Source organism: Budorcas taxicolor, chromosome X, assembly GCF_023091745.1.
Source record: "Budorcas taxicolor isolate Tak-1 chromosome X, Takin1.1, whole genome shotgun sequence".
In the NCBI taxonomy this organism is placed as follows: Eukaryota; Metazoa; Chordata; class Mammalia; order Artiodactyla; family Bovidae; genus Budorcas; species Budorcas taxicolor.
The window spans coordinates 92106629-92133917 of NC_068935.1; the positions used below are offsets into that span (position 1 = coordinate 92106629).

General features: G+C 37.2%; 1 protein-coding gene across 1 annotated transcript in view; it reads right to left on the reverse strand.

Moving 5' to 3' along the window:
* Positions 1–2075: 2075 nt before the first annotated feature.
* Positions 2076–27289, reverse strand: part of WNK3 (WNK lysine deficient protein kinase 3) — a 171267-nt gene continuing 146053 nt past the window's right edge. Inside the window, exons 21-22 of the mRNA XM_052663618.1 lie at positions 6706–6908; positions 2076–2405 (exon numbers count right to left, since the gene is read on the reverse strand). Of these exons, the coding sequence (XP_052519578.1) occupies positions 2076–2405; positions 6706–6908 (533 nt within the window). The remainder of the gene's footprint in view (positions 2406–6705; positions 6909–27289) is intronic.

The window sequence follows — 27289 nt, forward strand, 5'->3', positions numbered from 1 at the left end:
ATGGTCTTGATCCCTTTCTCCTGTACAATGTCATGAACAGCCGTCCATAGTTCCTCAGGCACTCTATCAGATCTAGTCCCTTAAATCTATTTCTCACTTCTGCTGTATAATCATAACGGATTTGATTTAGGTCATACCTGAATGGTCTAGTGGTTTTCCCTACTTTCTTCAATTTAAGTCTGAATTTGGCAATAAGGAGTTCATGATCTGAGTCACAGTCAGCTCCTGGTCTTGTTTTTGCTGACTGTATAGAGCTTCTCTATCTTTGGCTGCAAAGAATATAATCAATCTGATTTCTGTGTTGACCATCTGGTGATGTCCATGTGTAGAGTCTTCTCTTGTGTTGTTGGAAGAGGGTGTTTGCTATAACCAGTGCATTCTCTTGGCAAAACTCTATTAGCCTTTGCCCTGCTTCATTCTGCATTCCAAGGCCAAATTTGCCTGTTACTCCAGATGTTTCTTGACCTCCTACTTTTGCATTCCAGTCCCCTATAATGAAAAGGACATCTTTTTTGGGTGTTAGTTCCAAAAGGTCTTGTACGTCTTCATAGAACCGTTCAACTTCAGCTTCTTCAGCGTTACTGGTTGGGGCATAGACTTGGATTACTGTGATATTGAATGGTTTGCCTTGGAGACGAACAGAGATCATTCTGTCATTTTTGAGATTGTATCCAAGTACTGTATTTTGGACTCTTTTGTTGACCATGATGGCTACTCCATTTCTTCTAAGGGATTCCTGCATACAGTAGTAGATACAATGGTCATCTGAGTTAAATTCACCCATTCCAGTCTATTTTAGTTTGCTGATTCCTAGAATGTTGACATTCACTCTTGCCATCTCCTGTTAAACTACTTCCAATTTGCCTTGATTCATGAACCTAACATTCCAGGTTCCTATGCAATATTGCTCTTTATAGCATTGGACCTTGCTTCTATCACCAGTCACATCCACAGCTGGGTATTGTTTTTGCTTTGGCTCCATCCCTTCATTCTTTCTGAATTTATTTCTCCACTGATCTTCAGTAGCATACTGAGCACCTACTGACCTGGGGAGTTCCTCTTTCAGTATCTTATCATTTTGCCTTTTCATACTGTTCATCTCTTCAACCTTGTAAAGCCAGTGTTTCATGTGTAAGTCTCAAAACCTACTGTATCAAGTAACAGAAGAATGGATTAATAGAGGTGTAACTTGAATCGTCTTTGTTAGGAATACAAAGATTCCCCCCAAATGGGATTCATATCAGCTGCAGTATATCCCTTGCAAAAGAATGCAAGCCAAACCAATGCCTCTCATGCTCAAATACAATGTAGTGTGCACATGAGAAACAAAGAGATAGCTGCTTTGAATTACTATGGAAATCCTAAAGCAGCTACATTATCTGCAGAATCAAGGAACTGTTACAGTTCTGTTTTTTCCTTCCTCTCCGCCTCACCTAAAACAAGGCTTCACTCCTACTGCTGTGACGACGGGAAGAAAATCACATTAAAAAGGGCTCATGTTCTATGTTGGTTGACAAAGTTATTCTAATTTTATATACCAAAACATTTACTGCAGCAAGTTACCCTGCCTTCTGTGAAAGGTAAACCTAAGATAAACAACATGAAGAATCTCATAAGACCCTGCTGGAGAGTCTCACTTTGTCTATGTTTGGGGAATATAAATTTAAATAGTTCTTATACCTTTTAAAGAAAAGTATCATCTAGCTGCAGAGAACTGCAATTAAAAAAAAAAATGGGGGCTTCTCAGCAATGTGTGGAAAGTGTCCTGGAAATGATAATGCTCAAGCTGAGTGTATTAAAGCATTCTAAATGGTATTTTTTTTTAAAAATCAAGTATCAAAGAGGATAGGATTTGAAGTGAAAAAACATTTCTATGTGCAGTGTTCTATGTACATACTGCACAGTTCTACAGGTGATGAGCTATATCAAATACTACACTGGAACAAAAAATAAGAGTGGAAAGTAAACTCAGACTGAGAGAAAATATGGCAGAACCCAAGAAGAAAGTTTAATACCTTAGGTATCCTGAAAATAATTATGAAAAAAACTCCCTTTTCTTCATTATCTACTCTGATTTACTTGGGACCAGGAGGGATCGTGGACGGATTCTGCACTGATGAAGCTGGAAACGCCTGCAAATTCATCCCTGGTTGGAACGGTCCCCCAGGTTGGTTAGGAATTACTAGAGACTGTTGTGGTGTTCCTGAAATTCCTACCCACTGTACTGGATACCCTGGCCCCACCACAGCATTATACTGACAAACATGGGGTATTCCATATGATGATAATGGCCCAGGAAATGAAGGGAGTGACAGTCCTTGTGGCAAGGAGGTTGGGACAGCTCCACGGATTTGGGACAGAGAAGAAATCCATGTTGGTGTGTAGCCCATAGTAGATGGAGTATTCTAACAAAAACAAAAATAAAAACAAAAACAAAAGATCAGTTTATTTGATAGATGCTTTTACTCTATATTCCTTCCTATTCTTTTTTGTCTCACTACTACTCTCTCATTATTATTCTGAGTGTCTACCATTTGGGGAGTAACTTTCTGTGTGCTCATAGTTATATACCTTATTTCATTTCATCTTCATAACTGCCCTGCAAGACAAGCATTTTTAGATGAGGAAACAGAAGCTCAAAATTAATAATGCCCATCACCACTTAGCAAATTAATAGTAAGGTAAAGATTTGAACACAGTTCCAGATAACTCCAAGGCCCCTGGTAAATTTCTGTTCACAGTTCCTTTCCTCATGCTAGCACTACTCTTCTATTTTTACTTCCTTCTGCCAGTCCCAGGCATTCTTTCATTCAGGGCCACAGACAATAATAGTTCATCTTACTACATAATTTTCTGAAGACATAGGATCATAATTTAGTGTGGCATAGGGAAAACTGCCTGGCATATAGTAAGTGCTCAGTAAATGTCACCTACCTACCTCCTTCTACTACTCACTATTTGAAGTCTGATATTTCTGTTATATTTTGGGAAATTTAAACTCAAGACAATTATGTTTTTGACAGTTCTCAGAAAATATATTCCTGCTTGATACTTATCATATTGTGATTATGTGTATGTAAAGAAATTACTAAAATCAACTAAGCACACACAAAGAGATTACTGAAATCATATGCACATGGGAATAATATGTCTAAATGAAAGTAAATAATTCTTCCTTAAGGGAGAGCTTGGTATCAGTCCCAAATTCTTAGTTCTTTTAAATGGATGGTCAAGTTAAAACCCTTTCAACTGAAGTTTCAAGTTTAAGTTAGGATAAAGGTTTTCTTGCTTGACTCAAGAATAAATGACAAGATCTCTTGAGGGGAAAAAAGAACTTTTATTTAAAGTCCAGCAATCCAATTTTCATATCAGTATTTTTGTTGTTAAAGTAAAATTAAATACTTCTGGTTTTAAAATAACACATATAGTATGATCACATGTTTCTATGTATATTCCTATGTATCCATATATAGATATACAAAGATATCTGAAATGATGTTTATCTAAAGTTAGTGACAATCATTTCTGGGTGGTGGGATTTGAAGGTGGTATTTTATAATTTTTTACTTTTCTGCATTGATTAACTTCTATAGCACACATTATTATTTTACAAACAATACCAATGTGATTTTTATTTTTAACAAAGACAATTGGAGATGACTTGTTATACTTAATTTTCTCTTAGATATTTAAAAGGCATCTCAGATTCAAATAACCAAAATCAAATGTATGATTTCTCTACTACAAAAACACAGTGCATGCTCACGTTCCCCTTTTTGATGATTGGTACACTGGAATGATAGCTAGTTATACCAGCCAGAAACCTAGCCTTGGCACCTCCATCTGGTCCATTTTATCTCTTAAACATTTTTTGGAATCTGTTCATTTTTCTTTATGTCAGCTTCTCTCTCTCTCTCTCTCTTTTTTCTTAAAATAGTTTAAAAGTTCAACTTCTCTTTATCAGGCCTATTGTGACTAATTCTTGATTGGTCTACCAAGCTTATTGTCAATAATCTTTCTTCTTGCTTCAAGTCAGAGTGATCTTTTCTAAAAGCAAATCTGATCATGTCAACCCTAGGGCTTCAATGGCTATCTATCTTTCTTAAAATAAAGACAAAGATCCTTATCATCACCACTTTAAAGACCGTACAGACCTCCTTAGAGTCACTGTGCACCAACTCCTCTCTGCTCTCTTCACTTCAGCCAAATGGGCCTGCTTTCAGTCCTTTCAGTCTCTGTTTCCCCATACAGGGCTTTGCATATGCTGGTCTTCCTGCTTAGAATCATATTCCCTCCTGTTTTCACCTAGTTAATATTTACCCTTCAGATCTCTGCTTAATCGTCACTTTCTCAGGAAAGCTTTCATTGACTTCCCTTTACTAGGTCAAATTTCCCTTACTGTATGATATCTTTTATCTCTCATTTGTAGTCCTTATTACAGCTGCAATTTTATATTTTTTATACAAGTCTGTTCATATCTAACTTTCCCACCAGCATATAAGTCCCATGACAACAGGGAACATACACTTGTTCTTACTAATCAAACCCAGTGCCTAGCAGAGAGCTTGGCACAGAGTAAAGGAGCTGACACATAACTGTGACAGTTTTCTAAGACTACACAACAGTAACATGCAAGATCATCAGATAGTGAGACAGGCTCTCCACATAAAGATATAATCAACTGAACTTAAAAATACAAAAATAGTTACCACATACAGGATACTACTATGTGCTAGGTACTTTATAGATGTTAATTCTCACAACAATCCTGCAGACCAGAAAGTATTATCCCTGTTTTAAAGGCATGGAAACTGAGGCACAAATGACTTGTCTAAAGTCACATAACTAGTAAATGACTGACCTGACCTGGAACCAAGTCTGTATTAAGAACGTTTACCACTTTTATTCATACTCCATTTCCTATGCACTCTTCCTCCAAGTATCCCTCATTATAACTGCAATAAACCACTCTTCAACTCAGCAACAAAGGCTTCCATTCACATAATGCTCAGAGCATCTTTCACTGGCAGCACAAACACATTTATGCCTTGAAATCTGCCTCTAATGGCTTCCAACTTTTACAATGGTGATACTTTCTGTGTATAAATTCATGCCAGGAATAATATAAATACAGAGAGCCCTCAAGCAGATACATTGTTTACTAGTTTGGAAAATCTAGGCTTTTGAAAATTTTTATTCAATGTTAACTCTAAATGTATTTTCAGACTCTTTACCAAACTACATGCAGTGACTATATACACACACATATGTCTACACAAACAGAACAGACACAGACATGGGTTCAGATTCTAAGCCCTGATTCACATTTTAATAGATTTACTCATTTTGAAAAAAAAAAGATACTTTAAAAATTCACACACAGAGAACCACAAAGTAAAATTAGATCCAAATTCCACCATCCAGGATATTTTAAGGGCTTTTCCTATTTATATGCATATATAGGCTAGGCTCGGAGAAGGCAATGGCACCCCACTCCAGTACTCTTGCCTGGGAAATCCCATGGACAGAGGAGCCTGGTAGGCTACAGTCCATGGGATCACGAAGAGTCGGACATGACTGAGCGACTTCACTTTCACTTTTCACTTTCATGCACTGGAGAAGGAAATGGCAACCCACTCCAGTGTTCTTGCCTGGAGAATCCCAGGGACGGTGGAGCCTGGTGGGCTGCCGTCTATAGGGTCGCACAGAATCGAACATGACTGATGCAACTTAGCAGCAGCAGCATAGGCTAGGCTAGGCTGTCACTTCAGTCGTGTCTGACTCTTTGTGACGCTATGGACTGCAGCCCACCAGGCATGCCTGTCCATGGGGTTCTCCAGGCAAGAACACTGGAGTGGGTTGTCATGCTCTCCTCCAGGGGCTCTTCCCAACCCAGGGATTGAACCCACATCTCTTACGTCTCCTGTATTGGCAGGTGGGTTCTTTACCACTAGTGCCACCTGGGAAGTCCATATGCATATATACATGTATCTAATATATATAATTTTACCTAAATACTATATATACTATTCTGTGATCCTATCTTCTTTCTACTCCAGAATGCATTTTGGACATCTTTCTACACTTCGATTGCCATGTACACCTAAGACCAGATGCAATTAACCAGACATCTCATCCATAAACTTAAGAAATTTGTTATAAGATCTTTAAAATTCTTTTTCATATTGAATACATAAAATAATTTATTGGCTCTGAGAACACTGATCTACCACTAACATAAGATAGCTTTTCCTTAAAATCCAAACTTCTTGTACCACAAAACTGAATTAAGCCTTACTCCAGATGCTTTCTGATACTTGATGTTTTTTCCTTCCAGGTATAATAGCCTAAAACAAGGGTCAGCAATCTACAGCCTGCCAACTCTTTTTGCGAATCAAGTTTTAATGGAACAAAGCCATGCCTACTTGTTTATGTACTGTCTATGGCTGTTTTTGCAGCATTGAGTAGCTACAACCCCATGGCTTGAAAATATTTACTAACTGGCTCCTTCCCAGAAAAAGTTTGCAGGCCTCTTCCCTAAAAGATAATTTGCTTGAAGACATAATGAATCTAGACAAGGATAAGTGCCTGTATACTGTCAAGTCACACCACTCTCTCATGGTAATTATAACCATAGTTCTATGTTAATCAATTTTTATGGTTTTAGTTCTCATAAATAAAGAGAGTCAGGTATAAACTACTTACTTCATATGCTTTGTTCCAGTTGTCTGTTTCTAGTTTCTGTTGACTCTGTTTAAGTTGGTTTAAACTTGGCTTAATAAGCGAATTTCCTACTGTTTCCTTTGTCCAGTCATCCACCAATTTGTGTAAGTCATCTGTGAACATTCCTTTTTTACTAACTGAAGATTGCTGGAATGATGCTGCACTACTTTCCACACACAGTGGATCTGTAAGAAGAAAAACAGAAACCATGAAGATGAATTAAAACATAAACAAATACTCTTTTGTGGCTGATAATGCAGAACTACCTATTGGGTATAGATAAGGTAACCAGGTATGCTAGTTTATCTGGGACAGTTCTGGTTTAAAGCTGTTGTCCTGGTGTTATTACTAACAGTATGCCCTTCACTCTCAAAAGTTTCCTCTTGTTTGGATGGCAAATTATATGGTCACCTTAGGTATAAGTCAAATATAATAAACATTATCTCAAAAACATCAGTATCAACTCCATAATCTTTTCATCAGTTTCCTCAGATAGATACTTAGAAGAGTTAAAAAACAATCAGAATGTTAAAAAGTAGAAAGAATCTTAGAATTCTAATCCAAACCACCATTTGTTTTATAATGGGGAAATGTGGCCTAGAAAAAATAAATTGACATGCCTGAGAGCTTGCAATTAGTTACCAGCAGAGTCAGGCTTGGAACGCTAAAGTCTAAATGAGAACTCTCTCTTTTTAACATACCATACTGACTTTCAAATTTTTCAGAAAACTAGAATCTCATTTATTTTTTTTAAACCAATATTTCTGTTTATATCTAGAATAGCAGAAACCAGGAGGCAGATGGTTTGTTAGTCTCATGAGTTCTAGAGCACAAGATGTACAAATAGATGAAAGAAATCAAATATAGATGTCTCCATCAATGAAAAGTCTCCTAATCTGAACATCATAGTAAGTCTTTAATTTAGTACTCTTACACAAGCTAACTAAATCATTCTCATAGAAGATTCATAAAGTTCCTCTGACTGATTTACAAGTCAAAACTTATAGAGTGGGTCTAAAATGAATTTTAGGAAATGCAGTTGTGAAATTTAAGCACAGTAACACTTCCAGGGATTTAATTAAATACACAAGTGACAAAATCTTGTACAAATGTTATGTTACTTTTTTTAATTGTGAAAAACTATTTAAAATGTAAAAGATAAGAAAAGAACCTCAATATTAACACATTCAAAGTACTTTTATCTTCTTTGAAACTTGTAATAGGGCCATGATATACGTTCATCAAGTTACCATTCTATTTTGGGGATGGGAAGACTAGAATCCAGAGGGTAAACAGCTGAGGTTATATGCTGAGGTTAGAACCAAGTATTCTGACTGTTTTGTCAATGTGCTTTCCATTATACCATGCCAACCCCATACCTTTTCCCTTGGGAAAAGGATAAGAAAATTCCTTAATAAAGAGGAACATAATAATCTCAATGATTGCTTATACATAGTCTGTCATTCTCTATGACTCCTGAGCTACTGAAGGCTTAGATTCAAGGATATTAAAAATTAAATGGACACAGGGAACTATATTCAATATCCAGTGACAAACCTTAATGGAAAAGAATATGAAAAACTCTCCCTATATATATGTATGTATGTATGTATATATAGCTGAGTCACTTTGCTATAGAGAAGAAATTAATACAACATGGTAAATCAAATCAACTACACTTGAGTAAAATTTAAAAGCGAACAAACAAAAAAGCAATGCAGTCTGAGGACAGACCAAGAGGAGCTTAGAGACATGACAAGTAAATATCAGGTGGTATTCTGGATGGGATCCTAGAACAGAAAAATATGTAAAAACTAAGGAAATTAAAGTATGGACTTTTGTTAATAAAAAATTAAATGAAAACATATTAGTGAAAATTGCTTAAAAAGAGTTTAATGAAATAAGTGGAACATATTCTCATATACAAAACAGTTTCACAAAATTAATTTTTACTAATTTTGGATAATGCTGTACTAAAACGATGTACCAATCTTGTTGGAATTCCTACTTTTCTAAGTTTTAGAACCCAAGAACATACAAGTCAGCCTACAATAAAAGTATCATTTTTTCCTGTTTTCCCTCCGCACATTCATCTGATTCTCTGCCCACTCCAATGGGCAAACAAAGAGCACAACAATGTTGGGGAAGACTTTGGAGCTGAAGCCTTTTATAGATTGTATTCTTACCCTGGAAAAATGTCAGCAGGTAGGAATGAAAAGGAAACAATACCCAGAAACACATACATATTACATACATACATACATACATATATTCATACATACATACATACATACATACATATATTCATAAGTCTATACATATATATTCTTTACATGTATCATAATCTTCTATACATATTATCAAGTGCCAGCATTTCTGCCCATAGAGCGAATGTGGAGGAGTATTTCTGTGCTCATTCCCCTTTAGTTTCTATTAAAAAAAAGTCTTACAAAGAGCTAAGATTGGATGTCATTCATTTATGAACATTTCTGTACTAATGGAAAATCCAGTGTCAGGATTGTTCTTGTGTACAAATCTGGTGGAACAAGTGAACTTGAGCACTCAACTGGTGGTCAGTGATGGCTGCTACACTAATGGCACAATTGCCAACAAGTAGAGGATGTATTTATTTATTTTTATTGAGGAAACATTGATCTACAACATTATATGTTTCACATGTACAACACTGTATTTCTACTTCTGTATACCTTACTGAATGTTGTTCAGTGCCTAGGTATGTTATACACATGGAAGGAACATTTATTGATTGATTTTATTCAAAAGTTATTCGTATCATATTAAAGTTCATAAACCAGAAATTACCCAACCAATGCACAGTAAAAGAAATGCACTTCATTCTTTTACAAGTGGTTGACCAGTTTTCCCAGCACCACTTGTTAAAGAGATTGTCTTTTCTCCATTGTATATTCTTGCCTCCTTTGTCAAAGATAAGGGGTACATAGGTGCGTGGATTTATCTCTGGGCTTTCTACTTTGTTCCACTGATCTATATTTCTGTCTTTGTGCCAGTACCATACTGTCTTGATGACTGTGGCTTTGTAGTAGAGCCTGAAGTCAGGCAGGTTGATTCCTCCAGTTCCATTCTTCTTTCTCAAGATTGCTTTGGCTATTTGAGGTTTTTTGTATTTCCATACAAATTGTGAAATTATTTGTTCTAGCTCTGTGAAAAATACCGCTGGTAGCTTGATAGGGATTCCATTGAATCTGTAGATTGCTTTGGGTAGTATACTCATTTTCACTACATTGATTCTTCCGATCCATGAACATGGTATATTTCTCCATCTATTAGTGTCCTCTTTGATTTCTTTCATCAGTGTTTTATAGTTTTCTATATATAGGTCTTTCATTTCTTTAGGTAGGTATATTCCTAAGTATTTTATTCTTTTCATTGCAATGGTGAATGGAATTGTTTCCTTTATTAGTGTATAGGAATACAAGGGATTTCTCTGTGTTGATTTTATAGCCTGCAACTTTACTATATTGATTGATTAGCACTAGTAATTTTCTGGTGGAGTCTTATAGGGTTTTCTATGTAGAGGATCATGTCATTTGCAACTAGAACACTTTCTAATACCATACACAAAAATAAACTCAAAATGGATTAAAGATCTAAACGTAAGACCAGAAACTATAAAATTCCTAGAGGAGAAGATAGGCAAAACACTCTCCGACATATATCACAGCAGGATCCTCTATGACCTACCTCCCAGAATATCGGAAATAAAAGCAAAAATAAACAAATGGGACCTAATTAAAATTAACAGCTTCTGCACAACAAAGGCAGAGAAGGCAATGGCACCCAACGACAGAGGAGCCTGGAAGGCTGCAGTCCATGGGGTCGCTGAGGATCGGACACAACTGAGTGACTTCACTTTCACTTTTCACTTTCATGCACTGGAGAAGGAAATGGCAACCCACTCCAGTGTTCTTGCCTGGAAAATCCCAGGGACGGAGGATCCTGGTAGGCTGCCGTCTATGGGGTCACACAGAGTCAGACACAACTGAAGTGACTTAGCAGCAGCAGCAGCACAACAAAGGAAACTATAAGTAAGGTGAAAAGACAGCCTTCAGAATGGGAGAAAATGATAGCAAATGAAGCAACTGACAAAAAACTAATCTCAAAAATATACAAGCAACTCCTGCAGCTCAATTCCAGAAAAATAAATGACCCAATCAAAGAATGGGCCAAACAACTAAACACATTTCTCCAAAGAAGACATACACATGGCTAACAAACACATGAAAAGATGCTCAACATCACTCATTATCAGAGAAATGCAAATCAAAATCACAATGAGGTACCATTTCACGCCAGTCAGAATGGCTGCAATCCAAAAGTCTACAAGTAATAAATGCTGGAGAGGGTGTGGAGAAAAGGGAACCCTCTTCCACTGTTGGTAGGAATGCAAACTAGTACAGCCACTGTGGAAAACAGTATGGAGATTCCTTAAAAAACTGGAAATAGAACTGCCTTATGACCCAGCAATCACACTGCTGGGCATACACACCGAGGAAACCAGAACTGAAAGAGACACATGTACCCCAATGTTCATCGCAGCACTGTTTATAATAGCCAGGACAAGGAAGCAACCTAGATGTCCATCAGCAGAGGAATGGATAAGAAAGCTGTGGTACATATACACAATGAAGTATTACTCAGCCATTAAAAAGAATACATTTGAATCAGTTCTAATGAGGTGGATGAAACTGGAGCTTATTGTACAGAGTGAAGCAAGCCAGAAAGAAAAACACCAATACAGTATACTAACGCATATATATGGAATATAGAAAGATGGTAACGATAACCCTGTATGCGAGACAGCAAAAGAGACACAGATGCAGTCTTTTGGACTCTGTGGGAGAGGGCGAGGGTGGGATGATTTGGGAGAATGGCATTGAAACATGTATAATATCATATATGAAATGAATAGTCAGTCCAGGTTCAATGCATGATACTGGATGCTTGGGGCTGGTGCACTGAGACAACCCAGAGGGATGGTACGGGGAGGGAGGAGGGAGGGGGGTTCAGGATGGGTAACACGTGTATACCTGTGGCAGATTCATGTTGATGTATGGCAAAACCAATACAATATTGTAAAGTAATTAGCCTCCAATTAAAATAAATACATTTATATTAAAAAAAAGTTTAAAAATTTATACATTCAAAAAAAAAAAACAAACCTGGAGTAACAGGCAAATTTGGCCTTGGAATGCAGAATGAAGCAGGGCAAAGGCTAATAGAGTTTTTCCAAGAGAACGCACTGGTCATAGCAAACACCCTCTTCTTACAACACAAGGGAAGACTATACACATGGACATCACCAGATGGCCAACACTGAAATCAGATTGATTATATTCTTTGCAGCCAAAGATGGAACAAATAATTTCAAGATTTGTATGGAAATACAAAAAACCTCGAACTGCCAAAGCAATCTTGAGAAAGAAGAATGGAACTGGAGGAATCAACTTGCCTGACTTCAGGCTCTACTACAAAGCCACAGTCATCAAAACAGTATGGTACTGGCACAAAGACAGACATATAGATCAATGGAACAAAATAGAAAGCCCAGAGATAAATCCACACACATATGGACACCTTATCTTTGACAAAGGAGGCAAGAATATACAATGGAGTAAAGACAATCTCTTTAACAAGTGGTGCTGGGAAAACTGGTCAACCACTTGTAAAAGAATGAAACTAGATCACTTTCTAACACCGCACACAAAAATAAACTCAAAATGGATTAAAGATCTAAATGTACGACCAGAAACTATAAAACTCCTAGAGGAGAACATAGGCAAAACACTCTCAGACATAAATCACAGCAGGATCCTCTATGATCCACCTCCCAGAATTCTGGAAATAAAAGCAAAAATAAACAAATGGGATCTAGTTAAAATTAAAAGCTTCTGCACAACAAAGGAAAATATCAGCAAGGTGAAAAGACAGCCTTCTGAATGGGAGAAAATAATAGCAAATGAAGCAACTGACAAACAACTAATCTCAAAAATATACAAGCAACTCATGCAGCTCAATTCCAGAAAAATAAACGACCCAATCAAAAAATGGGCCAAAGAACTAAATAGACATTTCTCCAAAGAAGACATACGGATGGCTAACAAACACATGAAAAGATGCTCAACATCACTCATTATCAGAGAAATGCAAATCAAAACCACAATGAGGTACCACTTCACACCAGTCAGAATGGCTGCGATCCAAAAATCTGCAAGCAATAAATGCTGGAGAGGGTGTGGAGAAAAGGGAACCCTCCTACACTGTTGGTGGGAATGCAAACTAGTACAGCCACTATGGAGAACAGTGTGGAGATTCCTTAAAAAATTGCAAATAGAACTCCCTTATGACCCAGCAATCCCACTGCTGGGCATACACACCGAGGAAACCAGAATTGAAAGAGACACATGTACCCCAATGTTCATTGCAGCACTGTTTATAATAGCCAGGACATGGAAACAACCTAGATGTCCATCAGCAGATGAATGGATAGGAAAGCTGTGGTACATATACACAATGGAGTATTACTCAGCCGTTAAAAAGAATTCATTTGAATCAGTTCTGATGAGATGGATGAAACTGGAGCCGATTATACAGAGTGAAGTAAGCCAGAAAGAAAAACACCAATACAGTATACTAACACATATATATGGAATTTAGAAAGATGGCAATGACGACCCTGTATGCAAGACAGGAAAAAAAGACGCAGCTGTGTATAACGGACTTTTGGACTCAGAGGGAGAGGGAGAGGGTGGGATGATATGGGAGAATGGCATTCTATCATGTATACTATCATGTAAGAATTGAATCGCTAGTCTATGTCTGACGCAGGATACAGCATGCTTGGGGCTGGTGCATGGGGATGACCCACAGAGATGTTATGGGGAGGGAGGTGGGAGGGGGGTTCATGTTTGGGAACACATGTAAGAATTAAAGATTTTAAAATTAAAAAAATAAAAAACTTAAAAAAAAAAAAAACAAAGATGGAGAAACTATACAGTCAGCAAAAAGAAGAAAGGGAGCTGACTGTGGCTCAGATCATGAATTCCTTATTGCCAAATTCAGACTTAAATTGAAGAAAGTGGGGAAAACCACTAGACCATTCAGGTATGACCTAAATCAAATCCCTTATGATTATACAGTGGAAGTGAGAAATAGATTTAAGGGACTAGATCTGATAGACAGAGTGCAAGATGAACTATGGATGGAGGTTCATGACATTGTGGAGGAGTCAGGGAGCAAGACCATCCCCAAGAAAAAGAAATGCAAAAAGCATAATGGCTGTCTGGGGAGGCCTTACGAATAGCTGTGAAAAGAGGACAAGTGAAAAGCGAAGGAGAAAAGGAAAGATATACCTATTTGAATGCAGAGTTCCAAAGAATAGCAAGGGGAGATAAGAAAGCCTTCCTCAGTGATCAGTGCAAAGAAATAGAGGAAAACAATAGAATGGAAAAGACTAGAGATCTCTTCAAGAACATTAGAGATACCAAGGGAACATTCATGCAAAGATGGGTTCAAAGGACAGAAATGGTATGGACCTAACAGATGCAGAAGATATTAACAAGAGGAGGCAAGAATACAAAGAAGAAATATACAAAACAGATCTTCATGACCCAGACAATCACAATGGTGTGATCACTCACCTAGAGCCAGACATCCTGGAATGTGAAGTCAAGTGGGCCTTAGGAAGCATCACTACGAACAAAGCTAGTGAAGGTGATGAAATTCCAGTGGAGCTATCTCAAATCCTGAAAGATGATGCTGTGAAAGTGCTGCACTCAATATGCCAGCGAATTTGGAAAACTCAGCAGTGGTCACAGGGCTGGAAAAGGTCAGTTTTCATTCCAATCCCAAAGAAAGGCAATGCCAAAGAATACTCAAACTACCACACAATTGCACTCATCTCACATGCTAGCAATGTAATGCTTAAAATTCTCTAAGCTTGGTTTCAACAATACATGAACCATGAACTTCCAGATGTTCAAGCTGGTTTTAGAAAAGGCAGAGGAACCAGAGATCAAATTGCCACCATCCACTGGATCGTTGAAAAAGCAACAGAGTTCCTGAAAAACATCTATTTCTGGTTTATTGACTATGCCAAAGCTTTTGACTGTGTGGATCACAATAAACTCTGGAAAATTCTGAAAGAGATGGGAATACCAGACCCCCTGACCTGCCTCTTGAGAAACCTATATGCAGGTCAGGAAGCAACAGTTAGAACTGGACATGGAACAACAGACTGGTTCCAAATAGGAAAAGGAGTCCATCAAGGCTGTATGTTGTCACCCTGCTTATTTAACTTCTATGCAGAGTACATCATGAGAAATGCTGGGCTGGATGAAGCACAAGGTGGAATCAAGATTACCAGGAGAAATATCAATCACCTCAGATATGCAGATGACACCACCCTTATGGCAGAAAATGAAGAACAACTAAAAAGCCTGTTGATGAGAATGAAAGAGGAGAGTGAAACAGTTGGCTTAAAGCTCAACACTTAGAAAACTAAGATCATGGCATCTTGTCCCATCATTTCATGGCAAATAGGGAAACAGCGGAAACAGTGTCAGACTTTATTTTGGGGGACTCCAAAATTACTGCAGATGGTGACTGTAGCCATGAAATTAAAAGATGCTTACTCTTTGGAAGGAAAGTTATGACCAACCTAGTTCAGTTCAGTTCAGTTCAGTTCAGTCACTCAGTCATGTCCGACTCTTTGTGACCCCATGAACCGTGGTACACCAGGCCTCCCTGTCCATCACCAACTCCTAGAGTCCACCCATACCCATGTCCATTGAGTCAGTAATGCTTTTCCTCTGTCGTCCCCTTCTTCCTGTCCTCAATCTCTCCCAGCATCAGGGTCTTCTCAAATGAGTCAGCTCTTTGCATCAGGTGGCCAAAGTACTGGAGTTTCAGCTTCAACATCAGTCCTTCCAATGAACACCCAGGACTGATCTCCTTTAGGGTAGACTGGCTGGATCTCCTTGCAGTCCAAGGGACTCTCAAGAGTCTTTTCCAACACCACAGTTCAAAAGCATCAATTCTTCAGCACTCAGCTTTCTTTACAGTCCAATTCTCACATCCATACATGACCACTGGAAAAACCAAAGCCTAGACAGCATATTAAAAAGCAAAGACATTACTTTTCCAACAAAGGTCCATCTAGTCAAGGCTATCGTGTTGGAATTGCCTGATAAATACTCTAAAGCCGCTATTATAAAAATGCTCAAATAGGTAATCACAAAACTACTGAACCGAATGAGAAAACTGGAAATCTTACCAAAGAAATAGAAGAACATACATGAAATTTTAGAACCAAAAAATATACAAAAACAGTAACAACAAAAAACACTCACCAAAAAATCTCCTTGGGTGAACTCAGTAACAGAAGGGAGATGATAAAAGAAAATTCAATTTTTCCCAGTTTTATTGAGATAGCACTGCATCAGTTTAAGGTATACAGCATAATGATTTGGACTAGAATACATTATGAAATGATTACCACAATAACTTTAGTGAATATCCACCATCTCATATACATAACAAAGTAAAAGAAAAAGATTCTTTTTCTTGTGGTAAGAACACAGATTTACCCTGTTAACAACTTTCATAAAACATACAGCAGTGTTAATTGTGTTAATCATGTTATACATTACATCCCTACTACTTATTTATCTTATAACTGGAAATTTGTATCTTTTGCCCATCTTTGTTACCACAAAAAGATAGTGCATTTTTATTGACTATATTTTTCATACTATATATTTCATCCCCATGACTCATTTAATTGTAACTGGAAGTTTATACTTCTTAATTTCCCTCACCTAATTCACTCATTCCACTCACTCTACAAAAAATTCAATTTAAACAACAGACAAATAATACTGAAACTCAAACATGCACAGAAACTAAGGGACCTACGGGACAAGATTAAAAGGTCTAAAATTTGTGTCATCAGAGTCTTAGAAGGAGAGAAAAAAAGAGCATGATAAGAAAAAATATCTGAAGAAATATTTGCTGATAAATTGCTAAATTTGGCAAATGATGTAAATCCACATATTCAAGAAGCTCAGTGAACTCAGAACAGAAATAAACACAAAGAACCTCATGCCAAGATACATAAGAATTGCTGAAACAGAAATAATTTTCATAAAAATTATTGAAAATTAAAGAGAAGAGAAATTCTGAAGGCAAGCTGAGAAAAACAATGTAGGAATTTTATACAGGAAAACAATGATTCGAATTTCTATGGATTTCTCATTACAAATCATGGACGCTAGAAAGAAGTGGCATAATATTTTTAAAATGCTTAAAGATATGTGTAAACCCCAAATTCTGTATACAGCAAAAATATCCTTCAGGAATCAAAGTGTGAAAAAAGACGTTCTCAGATGAAAAAAAGTTAAAAGAATTTGTCACCAGTAGATATGTTCTAAAAGAGTAACACTAAAGGAAGGGCTTTCCAGGTTGGGCAGTGATAAAGAATCTGCTTGCGAATGTAGAAGATGCAAGGGATACAGGTTCAATCCCTGGGTGGGTAAGATTCCCTCAAGAAGGAAATGGCAACCCACTCCAGTATTCTTACCTGGAAAATTCCATGGACAGAGGAGCCTGGCAGGCTACAATGCATGGAGTCTCAGAGTTGGACGTTACTAAGCACGTGCGTGCACGCACACATACACACACACAGGAAGAACACTAAAGGAAGGGAACATCAAATAGCATGAAATGAAGGCAGACAAACAGAAATGGTATATCAGATACCCTGAAACCCAAGTGAAACCCAAGTGAAAATGAAAATTATAATGCAGTATGATACAGCTTTCCATATATGTAGATGGAATACATAAGATAATTATAAAGAACAAAGAAACCTATATGAATGTAAGGTTTCTACATTCCCCTTGAAGTAGTAAAAGATTGATTTTAGGTAGACTGCAAAGCTATAATCCCTAGAACAACCACTTAAAATGTAAAAAGAAATGAAGAGAAAACATAATAGATAAACTGAAATGGAATATTAAAAGTACATTTGAATAAACCAAATGAAGGTAGAAAAGGGGAAGGAATGAAAAATATGAACAGAAAACAGATTTAAAATATGACAGACCAAAATTCAAACATATTGATCATTACATTCACTATAAGTGGCTTAAAAAAAAATGAAAAACAAGGACTACCAGAATGGATTCTTTTTCATGTGACTGAAAGTTATCTGTAAAAAATTCACTTCAAATGTAATAATATAGACAGATTAAAACTAAAAGGATGAAAAACATACACCATGCAAACACTAACCAAAAGAAAGATGGAATGGGTATTTAATGTCAGACAAAGGAGACATGAAAGCAGGCAAAAATACCTAAGAATAAAGAAGAATACATAATACTAAAAGAATTAACCAAGAAGATAAAACAATGCTGTGTCTGTAACTGCAGCCTCAAATACATGAGGCAAAAACTGATAGAACTGAAAGGAGGAAGAGACAAATCTACAATTACAGTTGGAGTCTTCTATACTCTTCTCTCAGTCAACAATAGAAGTAGTAATGTGGTTTGGGGAAAGGGCAGGTGGGATGAATGAGGAGATTGTGACTGGCATATATACATCTCTACATATAAAACAGATAGCTAATGAGAACCTACTGTATAGCACAGGTATCTCTACTCAATGGCCTCTGGTGACCTAAATTGGAAGGAAATCCAGAAAAGAGAGGATATATGTATACATAGAGCTGATTCACTGTGCTGCATAGCAGACTGATACAACATTGTAAAGCAACTATATTTCAATAAAGATTTTAAAAAACAATAGAAGTAGTGCATAGTAAATGAGCAAGGATACATAATAATTGAACAATACCATTCAAACATCTAGATCTAACCAACATTTATAGAAAACTCTACTAAACAACAACAGGGTTTACATTATTTTCAAGTGCACATGAAACATTCACCTAAATAAACCATATCTTGGGTCATAAAACAAATCTGAACAAATTGAAAGTAATCAAAACCACTGAAAATATATTCTCTGATCAAAATGAAACTGAAGTACAAATTAGTAACAGAGATAATAAGAAAAATCTCAAAACATGTGGAAATTAAACAACATAACCAAATAAACATGGAAGAAAGAGGAAGTCTCAAGAGAAGTAAGAAAAAATGTGGAACTGAAAAAGCCCCCAAAATACAGCATATCAAAACATAAAGGCTCTAGAGAATAAAGAATAAAACTTAGTGTGTGGAAAAATTTTAAATCACTTAGGAGGTCATAAGATCCCAGGACAGGATGCATTTGTCAAAAAATATAGAACTTTACAGCAAGAAGATCAAACCAGTGAATCACAAAGGAAATCAGTCCTGAATATACATTGGAAGGACTGATGCTGAAATTGAAGCTTCAATACTTTGGCCACCTGATGGAAAGAACTGACTCATTGGAAAAGACCCTGATGCTGGGAAAGATTGAAGGTGGGAGGAGAAGGGGACAACACAGGATGAGATGGTTGCAAAGAGCTGGACGTGACTGAGCAACTGAACTGACTGATAGAACTTTACAGCAGAGAGAGCCAACAAAATATAGGAATGAAATGTATGAAAATTTTAAAAAATCATTTAGGAGGTTGGGAATCCCAAGATGGAATCCCAGAATGTAACAAAAGAACCGAATCATATTAAGTTCAGTTCAGTTCAGTCACTCAGTTGTGTCTGAATCTTTGTGACCCCATGGACTGCAGCATGCCAGGCCTCCCTGTCCATCACCAACTCCCAGAGTTTACTTAAACTCATGTCCATTGAGTTGGTGATGCCATCCAACCATTTCATCCTCTGTTGTCCCCTTCTCCTCCCACATTCAATCTTTCCCAGCATCAAGGTCTTTTCAAATGAGTCAGTTCTTCACATCAGTTGGCCAAAGTATTGTAGTTTCAGCTTCAGCATCAGTCCTTCTAATGAATATTCAGGACTGATGTCTTTTAGGATGGACTGGTTGGATCTCCTACAAATGTATAATAGAATCTCACATGAAGGAGTAGAGGAACAAGTGCTGACCTGCATAATTTTGGAAATGAGTGGCACCATTAATATTAAAGGCAAAAGAAACTATACATAAGCACTGCATTCTAGTTGATAAAGGTATTTCCCATTGGGTTATACTATATGTTATACTGAAACCACTATATGTTATACTGAAATTGAACAATTAAATAAAGGGAAAGAGGATGGTGAGAGCCTCTCACTGTTGGACTGGGAGGTTATAGATAAACAAGAGAAGGCTATATAATCCATATGGTAATGGATTAGAGTTGGAGATAATAATATCAATGTGTATTTAATATAGATACAGATGGTTACATACAGAAATATTCATAGACATGGATATATATGAGTTAGTATGCATATTCTTTATCTGTCAGCTAAAAGAATCTAGAAGCAATGACATCCCAGAAGCAAGGAGTACACCAAGCACCCAGATCTTGGTTTCTAATCTGTTTTCCAATAAAATGATTTATGGTTCTTTGTGGAAACAATGGCTTCTAGGAACAGGAAATATACAAGATGAGCTTGGAGAGTCTTCTGGTGTCTTTGTGAAAGTGTTGCTCAGTCGTGTCCAACTCTTTGCCACTCCATGGACTGCAGCCTGCCAAGCTCCTCTGTCCATGGAATTGTCCAGGCAAGAATACTGGAGTGTGGATGAAACTGGAGCCTATTTTACAGAGTGAAGTAAGCCAGAAAGAAAAACACCAATACAGTATACTAATGCATATATATGGAATTTAGAAAGATGGTTAACGATAACCCTATATGCAAGACAGCAAAAGAGACACAGATATATAGAACAGTCTTTTGGACTCTGTGGGAGAAGGCGAGGGTGGGATGATTTGAGAGAATAGCATTGAAACATGTATATTATTATATGTGAAATGGATCACCAGTCCAGGTTCTATGCATTAGACAGGGTGCTCGGGACTGGTGCACTGGGATGACCCAAAGGGATGGGATGGGGAGGGAGGTGGGAGGGGGGCTCATGATGGGGAACACATGTACACCCATGGCTGATTCATGTCAATATATGGCAAAACCACTACAATATTATAAAGTAATTAGCCTCCAATTAAAATAAATAAATTAAACAAACAACAACAAAAACCCAAGATAAATCCACTTCATACCTGTCAAAAAAAAAAAAAAAGCATACTAGAGTGGGTAGCCATTCCCTTCTAGAAAGGATCTTCCTGATCCAGGGATCGAATCCTGCTCTCCTGCATTACAGGCAGATTCTTTACCATCTGGGCCACCAGGGAAACCCATGGACTGTAGCTCTTTCCTACTCCAGGGGATCTTTCTGACTCAGGGATTGAACCCTTGTCTCCTGCATCTCCTACATTTGCAGGCAGATTCTTTACCACTGTGCCACATGGGGTAAATCTAGGCAGGGCTAAAGATCCATTCTGTGTCTCACTTTCTCTGCATGGCCCAGCAAATATTTGTTTTTCCATCTTCATGGGAAATGCGTTACTCCCTTTTGAGGTTCCCCCAACATCTTCTTTTGTCGTTAGATAAAGATGGTATTTTAGGTGAGGGCTTCAGTCATTTTGGTGAGTTTTCCTGGGTTTCTCCTATAATTAGGTCTCTCTCCTAATAAAAGTATACATGTTATTAAACTTTTGTTTGATTTTTTCCTATTAATTTGTTTCATGTTAATTTAATTCTTAGACCAGTCAGAAGAACTTAGAAGGAAAGAGAAAAATTTCTTTCTCCCCAACAATGGTAAGTAAAGAAGTGTTCAAGAATAAAACTCTTCAAAATAACTGACTAGTACTCCTCAAAATTGTCAGGTCATTAAAAACAAGGAAAGTCTGAGAAACTGTTGAGCCAAAAGGAGCCTAGGATACATGACTGCTAAATATAATGTGGTGTCCTAGATGAGATCCTGGGACGGAAACAGGATATAAAGTAAAAACTAAGGAAATCAATGTAAAATATGGACTTCAGTTGACAATCATATATTAAGACTGATTCATTATTTGTGATAAATGTACCATACTAATGTATAAGATGCTAATAATTGGGGAAACTGGGTGTGAAATGTATGGAAACTTTCTGTACTATCTTAAAAATTTTTTCATAAATCTAAAACTATCCCACCAAAATAAAGCTTAATTTTAAAAAATCTCAGTAGATGCAACAAAGTAGTGCTTATAAGGAAAATTTATAGCATCAAATACTTGTATTTTTTAGCATGAAATGCTTGTATTATAAAAAGAAAGGTCTCACATTAAAAATCTAAGCCTCCATTTTAAGAAACCAGAAATAGAATGAAATAAAAACAAGGCATGTATAAGGAAGGAAATAATAAAGATAAGAGCAGAAATCAATGAAATTTAAAATTGGAAAACAACAGAGAAAATAAATAAAAGCAAAGCTAGATCTTTGAAAAGATTAACAAAATTGATAAACCTCTATCCAGACTAACAAAGAAAAAAAAAAGAAGACACAAATTACAAATATCAGGAATGAAAGGAGTGATATCACTACAGATATCCAAGATATTACAAAGATAATAATAAACAACTCTAAACAAAAATATTCAGCAACATAGATGAAATGGATCAAGTTCTCAAAAACCACAAACTATCAAAACTCACCCAATAGGAAATTTATCACTACTGCATAATCCTATAACTACTATTCAAGAATTTGCATAATCCTATGACTACTATTCAAGAATTTGAACTTGCAGTTATAAACCTCCAAAAAGTAAGTCTTCTGGGTCCACATGGTTTCACCTGAAAATTTTTCAAGACATTTAAAGAAGAAATGATAATTCAACACAAACTTTTTCAGAAAATAGAAGAATAGGGAGGAGAAGGCCTTCTAAAACTGCAGAGTAAGGATCTAGCTAAACTTACTTTTAAGACAATGAAAATATGGGCAAAAAAACTAAAGCCAACCATTTCAGAACTCTGAGAATTAGCCAAAGAACAAAATAAAACTCATTTACCCAGGACAAACTACTGAGGTCTGTGACATTTTAAACTGTGGCAGTTCACATCCCCGCTTTCTCCTCAGCTCAGTGTCGCAGTAGCCAAAACCCAGCACTGCGACAATGGAGAAAAAACTCTTTTGAGCTCTCTTCTAAGCAACTGTGGTGCTCCAGAAGACTCGAGAGTCCACTGGACTGCAAGGGGATCAAACCAGTCAGTCCTAGAGGAAATCAACCCTGAATATTCATAGGAAGGACTGATGCTGAAGCTGCAAAACTTTGGCCACCTGATGCAAAGAGCTGACTCACTGGGGAAGACCTTGATGCTGGGAGGACTGAAGGCAAAAGGAGAAGGGGGCAACAGAGGATGAGATGGTTAGATAGCATCACTGATTCAATGGACATGAGTTTGAGCAAACTCCAGGAGATAGTGGAGTACAGAGAAACCTGGCATGCTGCAGTCCATGGGGTCACAAAGAGTCGGACAAGACTTAGTGACTGAACAACAATAACAACAAAAGCACCATCCCTAGAGCAAAATCAATATTTTGTCCAACAGTCTGGGGAAATCTCTATTCTTAGTGAGGTAGATGTTTGATTTCACTCAGAGTTCAGTTCAGCCCTGCCAGGCATAGGTATGAGGGGGTGGGGAGAGGTAGGGAGCTACCTCCAGGACATTGCTGAAACAAAAGGAAAGTGCTTGGCAACAACTCAGATGCTTAAGACTATGATTTCAGTTGGGGCAAATAAGAGCCTGATCTACAACTTAAAAAGAATGTTAGATAGCTCAGTTGCTAAAGAATCTGCCTGCAATGCAGGAGACTCTGGTTTGATTCCTGTGTTGAGAAGATCCCATGAAGAAGGGAAAGACTACCCACTCTAGTAATTTTGGGCTTTCTAGCTGGTAAAGAATCCGCCTGCATTGCAGGAGACCTAGGTTCAATCCCTGGGTTGGGAAGATCCCCTGGAGAAGGGAAACGCTACCCACTCCAGTATTCTGGCCTAGAGAATTCCATGGACTGTATATATAGTCCATGGGGTTCCAAAGAGTTGGACACTACTGACTTTCACTTTTCAGGACAACTAGATGACCATAGGAAACTTTGAAAACCTCTGTCATATCCCCAGGAATGTAAACATCTGCCAGGACAGGAAAGACCTGAAACAGGAAAAGGGACGAGTCACTTTAATTCTGACTGAATGTGAGTTAATGGGCAAGCAGAAGTAAACTGCAAATATGCTTTGCAAACTGAAGCCTGAAGGTGTGCCTTCTCACAGAAATTTCCTTGGCAACAACAGCCAGACAAGGCATTTAATAAAATCTTTGCCTGCAATGCAGGACACCTGAATTTAATCCCTGGTTGGGGAAGATCCCCTGGAGAAGGGAATGGCTACCCACTCCAGTATTCTTGCCTGCAGAATTCCATGGGTAGAGGAGACTGGTGGGCTACAGTCCATGGGGTCAAAGAGTCAGGCATGATTTGAGTGACTAACACTTTCACTTTCTTTCTGACCAATTACTTGCTCACCACTAAATGTACTGGCCGAGGTGTGAACCCCAGTATACCAGGCTTTAAAAATTTTTTAGAAATTTTCTAGCTAACAAATAACTCAAGGAATACAGAATTAGGGAAGTAAAATCACTAAACAAATACACAGCAACAAGAAAATAAAACCAGAATAACAAACAAACAAAAAACAGCAACAACAACAAACTCTGGTGAGGAAGGGGGTGGAAGAATCTGCTATAGGAGCTATTACAATCTACAACATCCAGTTTTCATCACAAAATTAACAAAAATGCTAAGAAATAGGAATGTGTATCACATACACTGAGAAGGAAGAAAAAGAGTGAAAAAAAATCCTGAAAGAGGCCTACATTTTGGATGTAGTAGACAAAGCCTTTAAAATCAGCTATTATAGATGTATTCAAATTTAAGGAAACTGCGTAAAAAATTAAAGTATGATAACAGTATCTCACACCAAATAGAGAATATAAACAAAGAGACAGAAATTAGTTTTTTTTTTTTTTTAAAGAGAAATTCTGGAGTTGAAAAGTATAAAAACTGGAATACATTCACTGCTGCTGCTGCTGCTAAATCACTTCAGTCATGTCCGACTCTGTGCAACCCCATAGACGGCAGCCCACCAAGCTCCCCTGTCCCTGGGATTCTCCAGGCAAGAATACTGGAGTGGGCTGCCATTTCCTTCTCCAATGCATGAAAGTGAAAAGTGAAAGTGAAGTCGCTCAGTCGTGTCCGACTCTTAGCGACCACATGGACTGCAGCCTACCAGGCTCCTTCATCCATGGGATTTTCCAGGTAAGAGTATTGGAGTGGGGTGCCATTGCCTTCTCCAAAATGGGACATACATTCACTAGAGGGGCTCAATAGCAGATTTGAGTGAGCAAAAGAAAGAATCAGCCATAAGAAGATCACATAATAGGGAAATCCACTCTGAGAAACAGAAAGAAAGAATGAAACAAAATGAAGAAAACCTTGAAGACCTGTGGAATACCATCAAGCATTACAAAATATGCATAATGGAAGTTCCAAAAGGTGAATGGAAAGGGGCAGAAAAAATATCAATGAGATTCATACCTATGCATATCATAATTCAACTGATAAAAGTCAGTGTTATCTAGTATGGATCTCATTGAGTTTATTCTAGAAAAAACTTTTAAAAGAAGAGTAAACTAGAGCCTGTAGAAAGAAGGAAATAATAAAGATTAGAATGGAAATAAAGAAAAGAAAAACTATAAAGAAAGTCAGTGAAGCGAAAAGTTGTTTTTTTAAAATATCAACAAAATTGACAATCCTTCTACTAGACTGACCAAGGAAAACCAAAAGAGAGAAAAGATTCAAAGTACTAAAATAAAAATAAATAAAAGAGGGCACATCACTATAAATCTTACAGAAAAAGATTTTAAGAGAATTCTATGAAAAATCATATGGCAACAAATTTGGTAATTTGAATGAAAGGGCCAAGTTTCTATAAAATCAAAAACATTGACTCATGGAAAGAGAAAAATCTTAACAGAACTATAACAAGGGAAGGAGACTGAACTGATATCTCTAATATACAAAACCAAGGTCCAGATGGCTTTATTGTTTAATTCTACCATACAATTAAGGAAAAATTAACACTAATTCTTTATAAATCCTTCTAAAAAAACAGGATACAAAAAATGGCAAAAGTCTGAAATAGGCACTAAACCAAAGAGGATATATGGATAACAAATAAGCATAAGGGAAAAAATGTCTAATATCACAAATCATCAGGGAAATGAAAATTAAAACCACCATGTAATACTACCACACACCTATTAAATCTGTTAAACTTAAGAATACCAGTAATATGATATACTGAGAGCATCCAGAGAAACCAGAAGTTTCACACATTACTGATGGAAATGGAAAATGATGCAGCTGCTTAGGAAAACAGTTTTGAAATTTGTTAAAAATTTAAAATGTACATATATACGACTGAGCAATTTTATTTCTGAGTATTTTATCCAAGTGAACTGGAAAGCTGCACATGAATATTTACAGCAGCTTTATTTGTAAAACTGAACATTGAAACAATCCTAATGTCTTTCAACAGGAAAATAGATAAACAAGCTGTGGTACATCATGCCATGTCATGCCATGGAATATTACACAGAAAAAAAAAAGGAACAAGCTATTAAAACACAAAATAACTTAAAGAATAGCAAACACAATGTTCTGAGTCAAAAAAGGCCATCTCCAAAGGCAGGTTTTCTTACCATGAGATCCCATGGTTGATTAGAAAGATGTGGTGTAGTGCAAGTGCCTGACAATTAGTTTGTTTGATTGTAATATAAGTAAGTGCCTGGCATTAAGCTTTTTTTTTTTTCATGGGTGTACATGTGTTCCCCATCCTGAACCCCCCTCCCACCTCCCTCCCCATCCCATCCCTCTGGGTCATCCCAGTGCACCAGCCCCACCCAAGCACCCTGTATCATGCATCGAACCTGGACTGGCGATAGGTTTCACATATGATAATATACATGTTTCAATGCCATTCTCCCAAATCATCCCACCCTTGCCCTCTCCCACAGAGTCCAAAAAACTGTTCTATACATCTGTGTCTCTTTTGCTGTCATGCATACAAGGTTATCATTACCATCTTTCTAAATTCCATATATATGCATTAGTATACTGTAACGGTGTTTCACTTTCTGGCTTACTTCACTCTGTATAATCAGCTCCAGTTTCATCCACCTCATTAGAACTGATTCAAATGTATTCTTTTTAATGGCTGAGTAATACTCCATGTGTATATGTACCACAGCTTTCTTATCCATTTGTCTGCTGATGGACATCTAGGTCGCTTCCATGTCCTGGCTATTATAAACAGTGATGCGATGAACACTGGGGTACATGGGTCTCTTTCAGTTCTGGTTTCCTTGGTGTGTATACCTAGTAGTGGGATTGCTGGGTCATATGGCAGTTCTATTTCCAGCTTTTTAAGGAATCTCCATACTGTTCTCCATAGTGGCTGTACTAGTTTGCATTCCCACCAA